The 15,666-nt window shown below is 46.0% G+C and overlaps 2 protein-coding genes and 2 non-coding genes across 5 annotated transcripts; all 4 read right to left on the bottom strand.

Moving 5' to 3' along the window:
* Positions 1 to 698: 698 nt before the first annotated feature.
* LOC108138800 (fatty acid synthase) lies at positions 699 to 13,533 on the bottom strand. Of its 2 annotated transcripts, none has more exons than XM_017261283.2 (8): positions 13,039 to 13,533; positions 11,211 to 11,437; positions 8,943 to 10,420; positions 6,083 to 7,504; positions 1,765 to 5,580; positions 1,608 to 1,703; positions 998 to 1,141; positions 699 to 934 (listed from the first exon to the last, which is right to left on the bottom strand). In XM_017261283.2, the coding sequence occupies exons 2-8, from the start codon at positions 11,380 to 11,382 to the stop codon at positions 824 to 826; spliced, it is 7,239 nt and encodes a 2,412-aa protein (XP_017116772.1). In that variant the 5' UTR covers positions 11,383 to 11,437; positions 13,039 to 13,533; the 3' UTR covers positions 699 to 823. The 2 variants fall into 2 exon arrangements, with proteins under 2 accessions (XP_017116772.1, XP_017116773.1); XM_017261284.2 differs by having other exon boundaries at positions 13,107 to 13,533.
* LOC121467903 lies at positions 8,077 to 8,197 on the bottom strand. The gene has a single exon (XR_005977928.1). It is a non-coding gene; the product is annotated as a U5 spliceosomal RNA (small nuclear RNA).
* LOC121467906 lies at positions 8,628 to 8,744 on the bottom strand. Its single transcript, XR_005977931.1, has one exon. It is a non-coding gene; the product is annotated as a U5 spliceosomal RNA (small nuclear RNA).
* A 118-nt stretch (positions 13,534 to 13,651) lies between the features above and the next one.
* On the bottom strand, positions 13,652 to 14,431 carry LOC108138801. Its single transcript, XM_017261285.2, has 2 exons — positions 14,208 to 14,431; positions 13,652 to 14,098 (listed from the first exon to the last, which is right to left on the bottom strand). The coding sequence occupies exons 1-2, from the start codon at positions 14,272 to 14,274 to the stop codon at positions 13,719 to 13,721; spliced, it is 447 nt and encodes a 148-aa protein (XP_017116774.1). The 5' UTR covers positions 14,275 to 14,431; the 3' UTR covers positions 13,652 to 13,718.
* Positions 14,432 to 15,666: the final 1,235 nt, after the last annotated feature.

Genomic DNA, 15,666 nt, shown 5'->3' with positions numbered 1-15,666 from the left:
TTGTTACTGTTATATTTGCTGTTTTTAACTTTGGCGGGCGCTCTAAACCTCTGTTGTTGTTGCTGCACTCTGTGCGGCGCTTAAATTCGCATTAACAGCGATAAGTGGTCAGCTGTTGTGTGCGTGACGGAGATGTAGAAATTTTGATTTGCCCGCCAAAGTCGGACCACTTTTTCACCGATTATTAATCGTCTGGCGAGATCAGAGGCGCGATATAGTGGGAGGCATTATCAATTATGGAAAGGTACGCCGAAGTCTGCTCCAACGGGTCAATAAAGTCAGCCAGCCGCCAACACGGGTCGCCTCGGATCGGTGTGATTCATCGAGAAAATCATGCGAGTGCCACGCGAGTTTAGATTGCTAGTAAAATTTGAAACACAGGCGAACTCCTCTAATTGATTTGCCCCATTGAATATTATGGCTATAAGGGCTTTAGGCAACAGTAACATTTTGAAAACTAAAGTAAAAGATTAGGCATTTTAAGTAATAGTTTAAGACATGGAATTTTTAAGTAAACAAAAAAAATTAGTCTATAGTTTTAATTTTAATATAGAACAAATGCAAGTTAAAACTTTTTTAAATAAAAGCTAAAGATATTTAAAGGAAAAAAAGTGTTCCTATCAAAACCACTTGTGTACATATTATTCGGTCTACCAAAGGTAGAGTTAGCGAAGTCCGACTATATTATTTAAAGCTGGTTATGCTTAAACAATCAATACGAGATTGCTACGTGTATTGGGCATGGTTAGGGGATACTTTAGGAGCTACAGAATAAATCATCAACATAATCGTATTAATAGGACTAAGAGCTACAGGTCGTCCACTAGGGACGCTTTCTCAGGACGCGTTCGATGATCTGAAGAGTGAGCGGCTCCTTGAGGAAAGTCCTATGTGTGCCCTCCACCACATGCATATCGATCTGGGCACTGCAAATCTACAGATCGGAAAGGATTACTCTTATGAAAATTTGTGTGGATTTAATATGGGTAGCATATACCTCCTTGAGGCCATAATCCTGAGCCATTATCGCATTGTGCTCCGCTGACTTGATCAGCACCACATCGCTGTGCAGCTGCTTGGCGCCCTTGTAACTTTCAGAAAGCAGTAGCTTCTGTTTGAACATACAGGCGGCTTTTTTGATCTGTTGGAAAATAGTCAAAAGTCAAAATAATATTAATATAAACTTTTTAAGGATCAATAACATTTTAAGATTTATTATTTTGAACGGCAGTAATTTCCAGTAATGTGTTTGACCTGAGTGTATAAGGGCACTTATTTCCGGCAATAATAATAAACACTTGTACTCCAGGCAACAAGTATTTAAATAAATATAAGCTCACTTTTACGTACGAGTGTTTATGAGTTAACTAAGTCTACAAGTGTTAGAACTAATTTTTGTTTGAATTGATCATCACTTGAATATGTGTTAAGTATTGTTAAGCCAAATAAATAAAGGCATATTTAATTTTTGACGCTTAAGAAAAAGGTTTTTATTTAAAATTCCGTTAAAAATAAAGGAAATAAATTTAAATATATATGAAATACTGTCTTTGGAAGGATTGTGATTTAAATATAGTTTGTTTTATTAAAAACCCCTTATTACTCACCACTTCTCTGGTTTGCATCGTGTGCTCGGCCAGAGTGTCGGCCAGTTTGTCCAGCTTGGAGGGCCATGTCAGCACTCCATCGAGCAGTTGGAGCAGCTAATAAAATTCCAAGTATTTAAGGGTTGAAGATCAAGCGAAGCTAAGCCCAAGACGGTACCTGGTTGTAGTCCACATCGGCGAGCAGGGCGCCAAAGTAGGCCAGAGTCATGGACTGCTGGCGGTTGAGGTCGTCCGTCTGCTTCTTGGCCTCCTGGACGTAGCCGCTGGCCATGGTGGGCGCTCCGTCCAGCATAATGACCTTGACGCCGAAGCGGCGCTGCTCCAGCGCCACCCCGATGGCGTGGGCCAGCAGGCAGCCGTAGGAGTAGCCCACGATGTGGTAGGGTCCCAATGGCTGCAGTTTCTGGATCTGGTGGAGATAGTAGGCGGCACAGGCCTCAATGGACTCGAGGGGCACGTGCTCCGTGCACTGCAGCCCGTAGGCGGGGCAGGTGAGCGAGGAGGCCAGCGCCTCCACGGCTATGGTAAAGCCCTCGATGGGGGCCAGGAAGAACACGGCCGGCTCCTCGCTGGCCAACGGCGCCTTCGATCGGAGGCGGACCATCACCTCCTGGGGTAATACTTCCTTGGCGAATACCTTGCGCGTCTCATCGCTCTGTGGCTGCACCTCCACGCGGGCCAGTCCATTGGATGGAGTCGGTGCAGTGGTTGAATTGGCTACGGTGGACTTGGAGGAGACAGATTCCCTGGACTCTTGGGAGTCGATATGCCGCAGGGCACTGAAGGTCAGCTGACGGATCTCCTGGGCGCTCAGAACCAGGTCAAAGTGCCGCTCCAGAGTCTGCTTGATCTCCGTGCTCATCAGCGAGTCCATGCCGAGGTCGAAGAGGGTTGTCCTATCGGAGACACTCTTCACATCCCGCAGCCCCATGATGTTCGCTATGGTGGCGATCAGACTCATCCGGTTGGCCTGCTCCGACTTGCGCTTCTCGGCCACCACCATGGAGGCCATGACGGGATGGGGCTGCTGCAGGAACAGGTCCAGCGTCTCCAGGCAGCTGTTCATCCGCTGCGGCAGAGTGCCGCCCACCACCGTTTCGTTGGTGCCCATGTGCTCGATGATCAGGCCGGTGTCGCCGATGGCTCCCCACTGAATGGCTGTGCCCGGATATCCGTACTCCTGCCGCTGCTCGCAGATCCGCTCCATGGTGGAGTTTGCCAGACCGTAGTTGGTCTGACCCAGGTTTCCCCGGCCACAGGACACGCTGGAGAAGCACACAAAGTACTCCAGGGCGGGGCAAATGTCCCGCGAGATCTTGTCCAGATGTTGAGTGGCCAACAACTTCGGTGCCGTCACCTTCTCAAAGTTCTTCGCACTCTGATCCTCGATGAGGCCATCGCGTAGCACAGCCGCCAGGTTGAAGATGCCTCCAACCAGGGCCAGTTTATTGCTCACCGCCAAGAGCCGCTGGCAGCCTACAGCCGTGGTCACATCGTTGGTATCGATCTGCACCTGGACACCCCGGTCATGCCAGCGACGAATCATCAGAGCTTGATAGCCGCTCTTCACCCCGGATCGTGAGCTCAGGACCAGGAAGCGAGCTCCTCGGGAGACCAGCCAGTTGGCCAGCTCCAAACCGAATCCCCCGAGGCCACCGACCAAGATGTAGCTCTTTTCCGGGTGCATGTAGGATCGTGGGATGGCCTCAATCTGGCGGAGACGCGGCAGAGCTGCCGACTGCTCCTCCTCCAGGCGCACTTTGACCACCACCTTGCCAATGTGCTTGCCAGAGGCCATGAAACGGAACGCCTTCTCGATCTCCTGCTCCGCAAAGACCGTAGTTGGCAGTGGCTGCACTGCACCACTCTCAATGCCCTCCGCCACCAACTTGGCCACCGTGAGCTGCATCTGCTCCTCGCCTTCCATCACACTGTCCAGCAGGATGCCGTGGAAGGAGGTGTTCTTGAGGAACACGGACATGCCCATCGGGGTGTTGTTGCTCAGGTCGAACTTGCCGATCTCCAGGAAGCGTCCGTTTAGAGCCAGGCAGCGAATGGAGGCCTGCAGCTTCTCCTCGGACAGGGAATTGAGCACCAGTTCCACTCCACTGCCATGGGTTTCACCCATGACCAGTTGCTCAAAGGAGGTGTCCCGGGAGTTGCCAATGTGACGAGCCTGCAGCTTAGGGAATCGCTTCAGCAGAAACTCGCGCTTCTCCTTGCTACCCACGGTGGTGAAGACGGTCAGTCCGTGGGCGAGAGCCACCGAGATGGCCGCCTGACCCACTCCTCCGGAGCCGGCGTGAACGAGGATCCTCTCACCCTTCCGCATTTGTCCCCTTACCACCAGGGCATAGTAAACGGTGGCATAGACACAGGGCACCGTCGAAGCCTGCTCCATGGTCCACTTCGCAGGGATTTCCCAGAGCAGGTTCTTGTTGGCCAGGCAGTTGGTGGCCAGTGACTTGGCAGTGACCATGGCCATGACGCGACGGCCACGCGAGTCCCTGCCAGCGAACTCAAGTCCAAGCACGCAATCCTGATGGGCCAAGTCCCCGGGCAGGGCATCCACTCCCAGTTTGCCCGAGGCCAGCATAACATCGCGGAAATTGAGCGGGGCATAGTAAACGGTGCAGGGTTCCAAGAGCGACTGGCTGGCACTCGGACGCGGACTCTCGATCCAGCGGAGCGAGGAGAGATCCCCCTTGACCAGGGTATTCACATAGGCCTGCTCCACGGGCAGCAGAGGCGGCTGGGCTTCCATCTTCAGGTGACGGTAGCTGCCCCAGCTGCCATTTCTGTACACATTGATGACCAGATCCTTGGCCAACTGATCGGCGTAGAATGGTTCTGCCAGGGAAAATGGTGGCAGGCCTTCGTCTAGGATGAAGTAAAGGCGAAGGCAGTTCCCTGCTGCCTCCCGCTTCAGGCAGTTCATTAGGCCCAAGGCTCCGGAATTGGGTTCTCCTTGTGCCACCAAGTAGAGATTCCTCTGGTCAGCCTGGGCCTTGACCAGAGCACTCTTTAGTTCGTTGACCCACTTAAATTTCCTGTTGGTCAGTTGAAGGGTTAGGCATTGAGTGGGACTAACACTCGGTGGCTTTCTGGCCAGGACAAGAACTCGATCTGTGCCAAAGAACTGCTCGAAAACAGGCACCAACTTCAGTTTGCTCAACTTCTCTTTACCAATTATGTTATACCTGCTGGCCGTCTCCTCCAGGAGCAGAAAGCCCGCCTCGGACTTGAGGCTATCCAAGCAGTGCTGCAGATCCTTGAGAGAGTTTTTGGCCAGAATGTCTACAGAGTGGACAAAATGGCACTGCTGCTCCACGGCCCCTGCTGAGATATCTTTGGCCATCACCCTTATGCCCTGTTCCTTGAGCTGTTCCCTGAGCTCCGATTCATGCGAGGAGGTGGTGATCACCGCCAAGTCACCTACCAGAATGGGTTCACGTTCGATTAGTTCTAGAAGCTGCGGAGCACTCAGAGTATCCAAACTGCTTCGGGTTCCAGCCAGTTCCACGCCCTTCAGCTTCACAGCACCACCACTATTCTCGATCACCAGTTGAATGGCCACCGCCAGGGCCGTGCTCCTTGACTTCTGCTGGTCCTCCCGCTGACCCAAGTGCTGGAAATGTGGCCAAAATCTATAACGCTCCAAGCTGGGCGCAGACTGGCCGCCAGATCGCCGCTGTGTCTGAGCGGTTTTCATCTTGTGGATCTCAACGCCACCACACTTCACCACCGATATGTTGCGGTGCCAGTTGACGGTCAGCTTTTGCTGGTGCTTCTTGGCCAGCTCCAGATGCTTCAGGGGATCGATCAGGGCCCTCTCGATTCCAGTGGGAACGTACAGCTCACGGATGTCGTTGCTCAGGATGCGAAACTGCAACATGGTGTCCATAAAGCTGATCCAGTTATCCGCCCACTGCAGGCGACCCGTTACCGCCGCAATGTCCGACTCTAAAATGCCCTGACAAAGTTATCGTATTAAAAATATGAATAATAACAAGTTTTATACTATTAATTAGTCTTATTAATATTCATTAAAAAACAATAAAAAATGCTATATATAAAAAAACAAAAGGGCTATGGACTAAACACATAATTCTGAAAAAATAAGCCTACAAATCGAAGTAAATTTGTATAATTTGAAAATCAGCTAAGTTAAATTTTTATATAACGTAGTCGCCATATCCAATTTCGGCCAATTCCGACTTATTTAATACCTGCATTAGAGAGGTGACTTTTTTAAATGTTTCACCCAAGACTAAAAGACGAACTTGCTTATAAACGGACAAACGGACTTGGCTAGATGGATAGTGATGCTGATCAAGAGTATGTATGTACTTTGTAGGCTTGAAAATGTTTCTTTTACCGCGTTGCAAATTGTTGACTAAAATAATTATTGCAGGGGTATACAACAAAATTGGTTTAATTAAATATTTATTGTATTCATAAGGCCTAAAACACACCTGGAAAACACCACTGTAGTCGTAGCCCCTCAGCCTTAGCTCCTTGTAGATATCCTTGGTGCTAAGTTTGTTAGAGCCAGCTGTACCCGGTAGTGATGCCAGTTGAAGCTGCTCCTGCTGCACATTGGTCACCAGACGGATTTTTCCCGAGGCCACCAGACTGCTGCCCTCGCAGATTTCAAAGGCACTGCTGCCGGGAAAGAAGTTGAGTGTTAATTTCACCACAGTGCTCATTCCAAGGATCGTGGCCCGATGAAAGACCACATCCTCGAAGAGCACGGGCGTGCGCAGGTAGTCCAATCCCTGCTGTTGAGCGAGACTCATCCAGGCCAGGGTCATATAGCCGGTGGCCGGGAACAGGATCCTGCCGTCGATCGTGTGTCCCGCCAGATAGGCATTTTCCTCCTTGCCCAAATCCAGTTCCACACTCAGTTGACCAGCTTGCCGTCCACCCTTAAACTTGGGGTAGTTCCACTTTTGCGAGTGATCCCAGCCCACCAGTGAGGCCAGCATAGGTGTGCCCCGGGAAACGGGATAGTTAATAGCCGGCGAGATCTTCAGGATCTGAGGATGTCCGCCGGCGGCGTAGAGTCTGCCCAACTGGCTCAAGAGGAACTCAAAGTTGTTGGCATGACCCCGCTGCATGAGGCTCACATAGCTGATCTGCGGACTCAGGGAGCGGAGAATCGCCCGGAAGAGTCCGTGGGGTGCAATCTCCACAATCAGGGCATTCTGTGGGATCTTCTTTATGGCTTGGTGGAAGAGCACGGGCGAGATCAGGTTGTTTATAAAGTAGTCAGCGGAGGCGAGATGGTTCTTCTTGGTTCCCCAATCCGTTTCTTTGACGCTGGTGCTCAGCCATCGCTGACTTCTCTTTTTGGGCTCCGTGATAAGTTTCTCCAGATTTTTGCGTAGCATGGGAGCTGCTCCTTCGATATATGGACTGTGGAAGGCATAGCCCCCGGATCCCACCTCCCTCACAAAGATGCCCTCCGCCGTGAGCCTCTTCACCATCGCATCCATTGAGGCCGGTGGCCCAGACACTGTGCAGTTATCCTCGCTGTTGTGGCACACTGGATAGCAATCTGATGGGATATGCGAACCGATCTGCTCCCAGCTGAGACCCACAGCTGCCATCTTCCCGCGCGGCAAATTCGGAGTGTCCAGGACACTACGACCACGCCAGTAGGCGGCCAACACCGTTTGCTCCGCCGTGAGACAACCGTCCATGTAGGCGGCGCCCAGCTCACCGGCCGAGTGGCCAACGATTCCATCTGGCCGGATGTCCAGCGTCCGGAGAAGATCGGTCAAGGCCACCTGTACGGCGGACACAGAGACGAAGGAGTACAGCATGTTGTCGAAGGTACTATCCGTTGATCGGGTCAGCACATCTATAAGATCAAAGTCAACCTTCGCCAAAACCTGAAGGAAGTTTAGATGAAGTAAAGTTAGGTTATAAATTAATGCAAGATTTGTGTAAAAAAAGAGGTTTAATTTGGTACTTGGGCTTCAAAAATAATATAAATTTATATAGGCATGTAACTTATAATTTTAAAATTAAAGGCAAATAGCTTATGCTTAAACTATTTATTTTGTTAGCTATAAACTTAACTATATGTTCCAATATATAACATGTACATACATATATAAAAGCTTAATCAGTAGTGTCAAAGCTTACATTATTTGCGATAAGCTTGATAATGAAAATAAAGATGCAATATATATATTCAAGGTTACTGGTTTACCTCTGTCAAATAGCTTTATCAGTTTCATTAAAATCGTTTGGTTGGCTTGGATCAGCTAAATCATAATGGTTAATTTGGTGTAATAATTTACAATTCTTCTTGCATTTTGTGAACCAAAAGTGCAGCTTTGAATTCACCCCTTTATGATAAAGCAAATAAAATTCAAGTAATAAATTGTATTCGTTTATTATAATTGACAATTATCAATAGATTAACTACTTTACTATTTATTTTTCATGACCCCTCAAGAAATACTTCTAAGGGGCTCTAAGCAAAAATTCTATTTAGACTCATTAGAGTGTTCCTCTCCACGGAAATCTTTAGTAAAAGGCGAAAGATTTATTCGACAATTGAAGAGAAACCAGAGTAACTTTTAGTTCCGAAGAAAGGTCTTCTCTATTAAATATTTTCTAGAACCAGTTGGGAATTATACACGAGAGATCCGGAATAATATAAAACCGATCAACAGCTTTTGAGTAATATTTGATGCAAATACTTATAATAATATTTATTTTCATAAAAATAAATTTAATTTTATTGCAGTACAATAAAAACCTATCGACCTTACAATGTTGAACCGAGTTTTAATTACAATAGTTATGTCATTGACTAGTTAGTAATTCTTTAATTAAATAATATTTTCTCAAGTTAGGTTAAGCTCTTTGTAAATACTGTTTCTATATTTTTTATAAAATAACTTGAACAAAAGCCAAACAACCTAATCGAGATAAAGGTAGAAATTAATTAATTTTGATTTGTTTATAAACTAAGGTCATTTATTATTTATGGCCCCGGAGGCATAAGCCAACAGGGCACTAAAAAAAATTCCGTTTAGACTCATTAGAGTGCTCCTCTCCACGGAAATCTTTAGTAAAAGGCGAAAGATTTATTCGACAATTGAAGAGAAACCAGAGTAACTAACAACCTCAATCAAGGGTCTCTCTATTCGATCAATACTAAAACCAGTTGGGAATTTTACGAGAAGAGAAAGGGAAGAAGATATCACTTCTAAGTATGCAATGCTTACGTATAAGGGATGGTACCTGGGATGAAAGAAAGGGTTTTATACCTGAGCAGCAAAAGGTATTGACATTAAAACCAGATATTCAACTCACCTCGGCGCAGTGCTGTATGGACTTTCGGAACACCTCCAGCTGCATGAGATCCCTGGCCATGCTGGCCCACTGGCTGCCCATGCCGGCGTAGACGAACCAAATGGGTCGCTCCTCCTCCTCGTATGGCAGCACCTCCTCCTTAACGGATCCACTGGAGCCGAGGACAGCGTAGCCCCTGAAGGGATGCAGGGGAATCGGATGCGAATGGATGTCGTTGATGAGGGTCAGCAACTCCTGGTCGTGACGCTGCTCTGTGGCCACCTTCAATAACTGCTGCACTGCCTCCTCCGTGCGGCCGGAGCAGATGACTAGTCTCAGGGATGGCTCCGCCCCCGCTGCCATTGAGGATGTCCTAGGAACTTTGGTTTTGGCATGTGATTTGAGCACCACATGGGCATTGGCTCCACCGAAGCCAAAGGAGTTCAGGCCCACGATGCCACCCTGCCAGGGCAGATTCCGGTCCACCACCTTGAGACGGCCCTCGACCAAAGCCGGAACCGAAGGATTCGGGGTACGGTAGTGCAGGTTCTTTGGGATTATCCCCTCCTCCATGGCGATTATCATCTTGGCCAGCGCGCTCACCCCAGAGGCCGGCTCCGCGTGGCCCATGTTGGACTTTACGGAGCCAATGAGGAGCGGATTTGGTCGCGATGGACGGCAGAAGAAGTTGCCCAGCATGTTGGCCTCCTGGTCGTCGCCCACGGGCGTGCCACTGCCATGGGCCTCCACGTAGACCACCTCGTCCGGATTGAGGCCGATCTCGCTGTACGTTTCCTCCAGAAGGGCCTGCTGCATGCGTCCGTCCGGAAAGGTCACGCCCTGCTCCTTGAACCCGTCCGTGTTGGTGCGGACGTTCAGGATGCTGGCATACACCCGCTTGGCCTCCCGCCGCCGCTGGAGCAGGACTACGGCACAGGTGTCCGCCCGGGCGTAGCCGTTGGCCGCCGCATCGAAGGTCTTGCAGGCGCCGTCGTGGCTCACGATGCCCAGCCTGAGGAACTGGAGGGCAAAGATGGGCTTCAGGATGAGATTCACGCCCGCCACCAGGGCGTAATCACAGCGACCAGCTCGCATGTCCGCAAAGGCGTGATTGAGGGCCACCAGCGAACTGGAGCAGGCGGTGTCCACAATGAAGCTGGGACCCTTGAAGTCGAACGTGTAGGAGATCCGGTTGGCGAACATGGCCCGTGCACATCCCGTCAGGCAATAGCCATTGATGCTGCTCGGCTCCATGTTGGGAATCTCGTGCTCCGTCTCCACGAAGGACAGGCCAATGTAGACGCCGGTCCGGCTGCCCCGCAGCTGCGCGGGATTGATGCCCGCGTCGATGATCGCCTCGTGGGTGAGCTCCAGTAGCATCCGCATGCACGGGTCCATAAGCTCCGCCTGCTTCTGGTGGACACTGAAGAACTTGTCGTCGAACTTCTCCAGATCGGTGTCCTTCATTTTGGCCATGCGCTCGGGGAGTCCATAGATGCCTTTTCAAAGGCGGAGAATTAAAATAAATAAACATTCGAAAAAACCAGTAGTTTATATTTAACCATTGCACAATAAATGTAATAGATTAAATCATATTTGCGAACCAATGTGTGAAATATTCTTTATTTCCATATCAATCAAGTAAAATGTTTGTTTAACAACCAGGAATTTAATTAATTTCTGAAATTTTAAATTAAATACCAGCTTGGAAAAGTACAAATTCAAGTCAAAATTTACAAATACATCGCTTCAGACTTTTATTAATTTATTTCGATTACTTTGTTTCCTAAGACGAAAACTTTACGCAATGTTTTCATTTGAGAAATAAAGACAGGATCAAATGGCAGCTGCCAATAACCCGTCAACTAAGCTAAACCAGTTTGAAATTGATTATTTACGGCCCGGCGGCAAATGCGGCCAGGCACTAAAAAAATTGCCTCGGATATGTTCTCTTCACTTTAGCTCCATTGCGTAAGTTTTCACTCCACAACTGAAGCGAAGCTCGAGACATAATGGATCCCGGCCATCCAGGAACTCTATACTGAAGGTTTGCTAAAACCAGTTGGGAATTTCTTCAGCGACCGAAGTAGATCGAGCCGTCGCTCCCCCAGATTGGATGGAATAAAAATATTTATCACAAAAATGAAACTCAAGGGGTTGGACGTTGAACATTTCCTATGAGTCACACGATTAAGAGGTTTCGTTTTGCTTTTTAGGTGGGGCAATGCAAGCTTTATGGTTTCTGGGAAGCCTATTTTGTAAGCCTTATATCATTAAAATGGCACTAACCTGCTTCCCATCGTCGCGGTTCATCTGTGACCATGTCGATGCCATTTAGCAGGTTGTACTTAAACTCCTCGATGTTACTGCTCTCCGGCAATTTTCCGGACAGACCAGAGATCACAATGTCGCCATCTTCGCCCGCCGCCGTATCCTCCTGGGCTTTCTCCTTATTGGTCATACTTTCGTTTGCTTTCTTTTGGCTCAGTCTCTATTTGGCTCAACTATACAAAGATCTAAAAAATTGGTTAAACAGCTTTAGTTGATAGCCACATCATTACAAATTATATATTTTAAATGGAAATAAAAAGGAACTAAGAACTATCAAAATATGCGATAGATAAAAAAATAAATAAAATCTTAGAATACAGTTATGGCTTTTTATGAATTTGTTTTTTATTTAACACCTAAAATTTAATTTATTCTTATCTTTCTTAAAAATAAAACAGGAAATTTATCATGCAATTTAACCTTCAGTTTTTTTTACAGGAATCCAAACAATGTTAACCAATTTAATCTGCTGATAGCCAGCATGAAGTTTTGTAAACAAGATTGTCAAAGCATTCACAAGAAAACAAAAAAAAAAAACAATCAACAACAATAATATTAATGATTAGTATTTATTTGTATGATTGTCACACAATTTGGTAGAAATATGTACAATGGAAACTTATTATAACCTTAGGTACCTATAGATTAAAAAAAAACGTATTAAATTGCCAAAATGTAACTGCGTACTCAATTTTCAATATATGATAAATATATCTTAAGTTTCCAGAATTTCAATAGCTTTTAAAATCGCTCAACTAATCTTAGATGTTCAGATAAAGCCCATAGTGCTGAATCGGCATTTCATGAGTAATGAGTACTTGAACACAGTCGATGCTCTCTACTTGATTTAAGTAATTTGGCTGATAAGGAACCACTGCAGCAGCAGTCACCATTTATTCCCCATAAAAACTATATGCAGCGATCGTACGATTCGCCTGCTCGGCACAATCCAATTCAATCCGAGGAGGGAGGAGCCGAGTACGGGTCACTGGGTTTCCTGTTGCCAAGTTACGGGAGTCGGCTCTCGAGATAGTCGGCCAGCACTCGACAGCGTGCACTGCACCTGAACGGGATTGGAATCGGGATTGGAATTGGGGACGCAGAGGGGTATATTCCCGATAAGCTTCGATAGAATATTCCCCTAATATGCTATGCTAACACTCAAATCAACGAATGTGACGCGTGCCAGAAGAATGAACCTCACTCACTCACATAATTGTCTGGTGGGATCAAAGGTTTCCCGAATACACAGATTCGAAGTGTCTAGAGAATTAATGATTATTGTATAAACACAACATTTTTAATTTCTCAAGGGCTTATCGCGAAACGATTTTGTGATTTGAGTTCGTTAATTAGTTTTTATTTTGTTAAATCACAGATGAAATTTTTAAAAACTTTATTATGGCCAGAATTGTGATTCTTAAATTCTTGGATTTTATTTTAATATCAAAGGACCTTTATCCTTTATTCATAAAATCCTTTTTTTCACAAAAAAATAATAAAGCAAATCCTTTTATTTTATTTGAAGTTTTCACAACTTTATTTTATAAGGTAATATCACTTAAAAACTGTTACCAAATCGTTGGCATTAGTAAAGCACTTTTATGTAGTTGAAACATCACACCATTTTTGTTAGGTATACTTAAAACCATTCTTTGAATTAAAGATAAGTAGTCACTTGTTCTTTGAATAGCTAGATATCCTGGCGCAGTTTTGATTTTCATTAGAAAAAAATTGATCGCATGTTAGAGAACACGCCACTTTTGCTTTTCTGCACTTGACTCACATTTCGTGTGAAACTTAATCGGAAAGACGTTTGATTTTGGGTAAGGTAAATCACTTTTCAACGGCCACCTTTTTCACATTAGCTCACTGATCGCGTATCCTTGTTGTATTCCGTTGGAGGTAGCCAGGATATGAATATTGGCTGGGATATCAGGTCCTTTTATGTTAAAGTGAGTTTATTTATCCTTTTGGTGGCACGTATGGATCCGACTTGTTCCGCAGAGAGACTGAACAAGTACTGCACTAGCCGAATTCCTTTTATATATTTGGTTCGCGAGAACAGGGGGAAACGGTGGCCACCAAAAGGCGCATTTTTAATTTTCGCCGTAGCCACTCACCGATCTAATTATTTCAACAAAAACAACAAAATCACCACCGCCAGTCCCTGAATAATTCATTTTCATGCTAAACTCGCCTCTAACTTCGAACAAATCAATTGGAAAACGCGCCGGCGAGAAGGACAGGGCATTTGGCACCCCCCTATTTGTACATTTTTGTTTGTGCCCCTGCCCTGGTAATTAGTCCAAGTGTGTGCCAACGAAGCTCACATCGCCTAGTTAACCCAGTTGCTCGAAAGCCCGCCCCGCCCGGCGGGTTCAATAACAAGCCCCGGATACGGATCGTCGTACGGCACGGTGATTTATTGTCTGGGTCGGCCCATTCACTTGGACTTAGCTTCCTCTAGCACGGTTTCTTCTGAGCTGCCTTGCCCGTCTTCCTCCTTGTCTTGGCCTTGTCGACGGTCTTTCGTGGCTTAGCGCACCTTTTCCCCACGACTTTGTCCAACGGCTTCGGTGGCCCTGCCTTTGGCATCCGCTGCTTGATAGCCCGGCGTCCCTCTTGGGGCGAGATCCGGGTACCAGCGGGTACTTTCTTTTTGGCTGGGCACTTCCGGTAGTTGAAGGGCACACAGACCCTCTCGTCGGTCAAAGAGAGGATGCCCAGGCTGACGCCCACATCCAGGGAAAAGTCCACAGCTTGCTGGAGGGTGCTGAATGGAGTGATGTGCTCCTCGAGCACAACATCCCTGATGCCCTCGATCAACTCTTCCTTGGAGGTGACTGTTGAAAAAGTGCGAAAACGTTACAAAATTTAAATGCATTTCGTCTCTTTTTGTATATAATTTTTACTAATTTAAAAAAATTTCTTTCTTTCTCAAATATTACTCACATAGATGTGGCTGACGACTGAGCAGGTCCATTATATAGGGCAGCAATGAGGGCTTGTTCTTATCCATTATAAATGTAGTTTTTTATTTAAAATTTGGTTTGACTATGCACTAAAACGTAAGTAATTTGGATTTTTATATTCTTGTGAAAGTGTAAAAATAACTGCCTTTTGTATTCGGACTCATATAGAAAACTGACTGTAATCAACAAATAATTTTGTATGCGTATGACGATAGCACAGTCAAGGCCTCTTGGATTGGAAAAAATTTCCAAACCAACACGCATCCTTGATCGAAACCACTTAAATGTCATACAGCTTATACAATCTCCCTCTCTGTTCCACTGTTTAAAATGCTAATTTAAATCTAATTAATGCACTAGACAAAATCAATGCGTATTTAGGAGACCCATTTCCTTTTAATCAGATGCAAATAATTTCCAAAAAATGCCACAAAACCCACTCTCGGTTGCATTAGTTTCTTTTTAGTAGACTGCAAGGATTGGATGATTACTCAAACAGTTTTGAGCAAAAAAAACATTTCCTATATAGCTTCCTGGTGCTACCCCAACAATTTTGTAGAATTTTATTGCGTCAAAGGGAAATAACATGGGAAAAACAATTGTAAAGACGAAGCTCTATTATCAAGTACATACGAAATCGCTAAATGGGTGAAACATGACCGTATTATGCTTAATACAAGTTCTCTGGACAGCGCTTACATATCTCAAGTGCTCATGCTCAGGTTTGTTACTGCCTTGAAAATTTTTTCCAATAATAGCTAATTTTATTCAGACATTAGATAACGCTGGGATTTCAAGGTCTTTAGAAAGCTCTGACAACTAAATTTCTCCCTAGCAATCTATATTACCACTCTATCTAGGGTATATTGATTCCTTGGTTCATTTTGCTACACTTATTTGCTATATTTTTCCAAAAAAATAAGTATCTTAAGCAGTTTATTTATGTCTTATTTAAATATATAGCTAAATATCAATAGTAAAGAGTATTTTGAAATCAACTAGCAACAGATAGTCAATTTCGATGTTATCAAGAACCACGGCCCAGTAACAAATTGAGAGCTATTAATAAAAACCAAAACAAAACAGAGAAGCGTGCATTCTTTGCTTTCTTTGCCGGCAAAGTCGGATGATAGTGGCTTTTTTTTTGGGTTTTGGAAAGCCTCGACCTTGGCGATAGCGAGCTGGTCATTTTTCGATGCTCGGAAGCGTTGCGAACGCATGTGAACGATGTGATTGGAGCGAGCAGGCCGCGTGCTGCGGAATCGCAAACGCCCCGCCATCCACTCATTGTTTGATAAGGAACCTGGGTATTGGCCGATAGAGGGGCAGCTAGCCAGGCAGGCGATGGAATAAAATTAAACGCACGGAAATTTTCGCAGACCGCTGGCGTGCGTCGTGCTGCGTCAACATTGGTCCGAGAATAGCTTTACGATGGGCGC

This window comes from Drosophila elegans, unplaced genomic scaffold, assembly GCF_018152505.1.
Source record: "Drosophila elegans isolate 14027-0461.03 unplaced genomic scaffold, ASM1815250v1 contig_814, whole genome shotgun sequence".
Lineage (NCBI taxonomy): Eukaryota > Metazoa > Arthropoda > Insecta > Diptera > Drosophilidae > Drosophila > Drosophila elegans.
The sequence above is the reverse complement of the archived record's forward strand: the minus strand, read 5'-3'. Positions and strand labels throughout refer to the sequence as shown.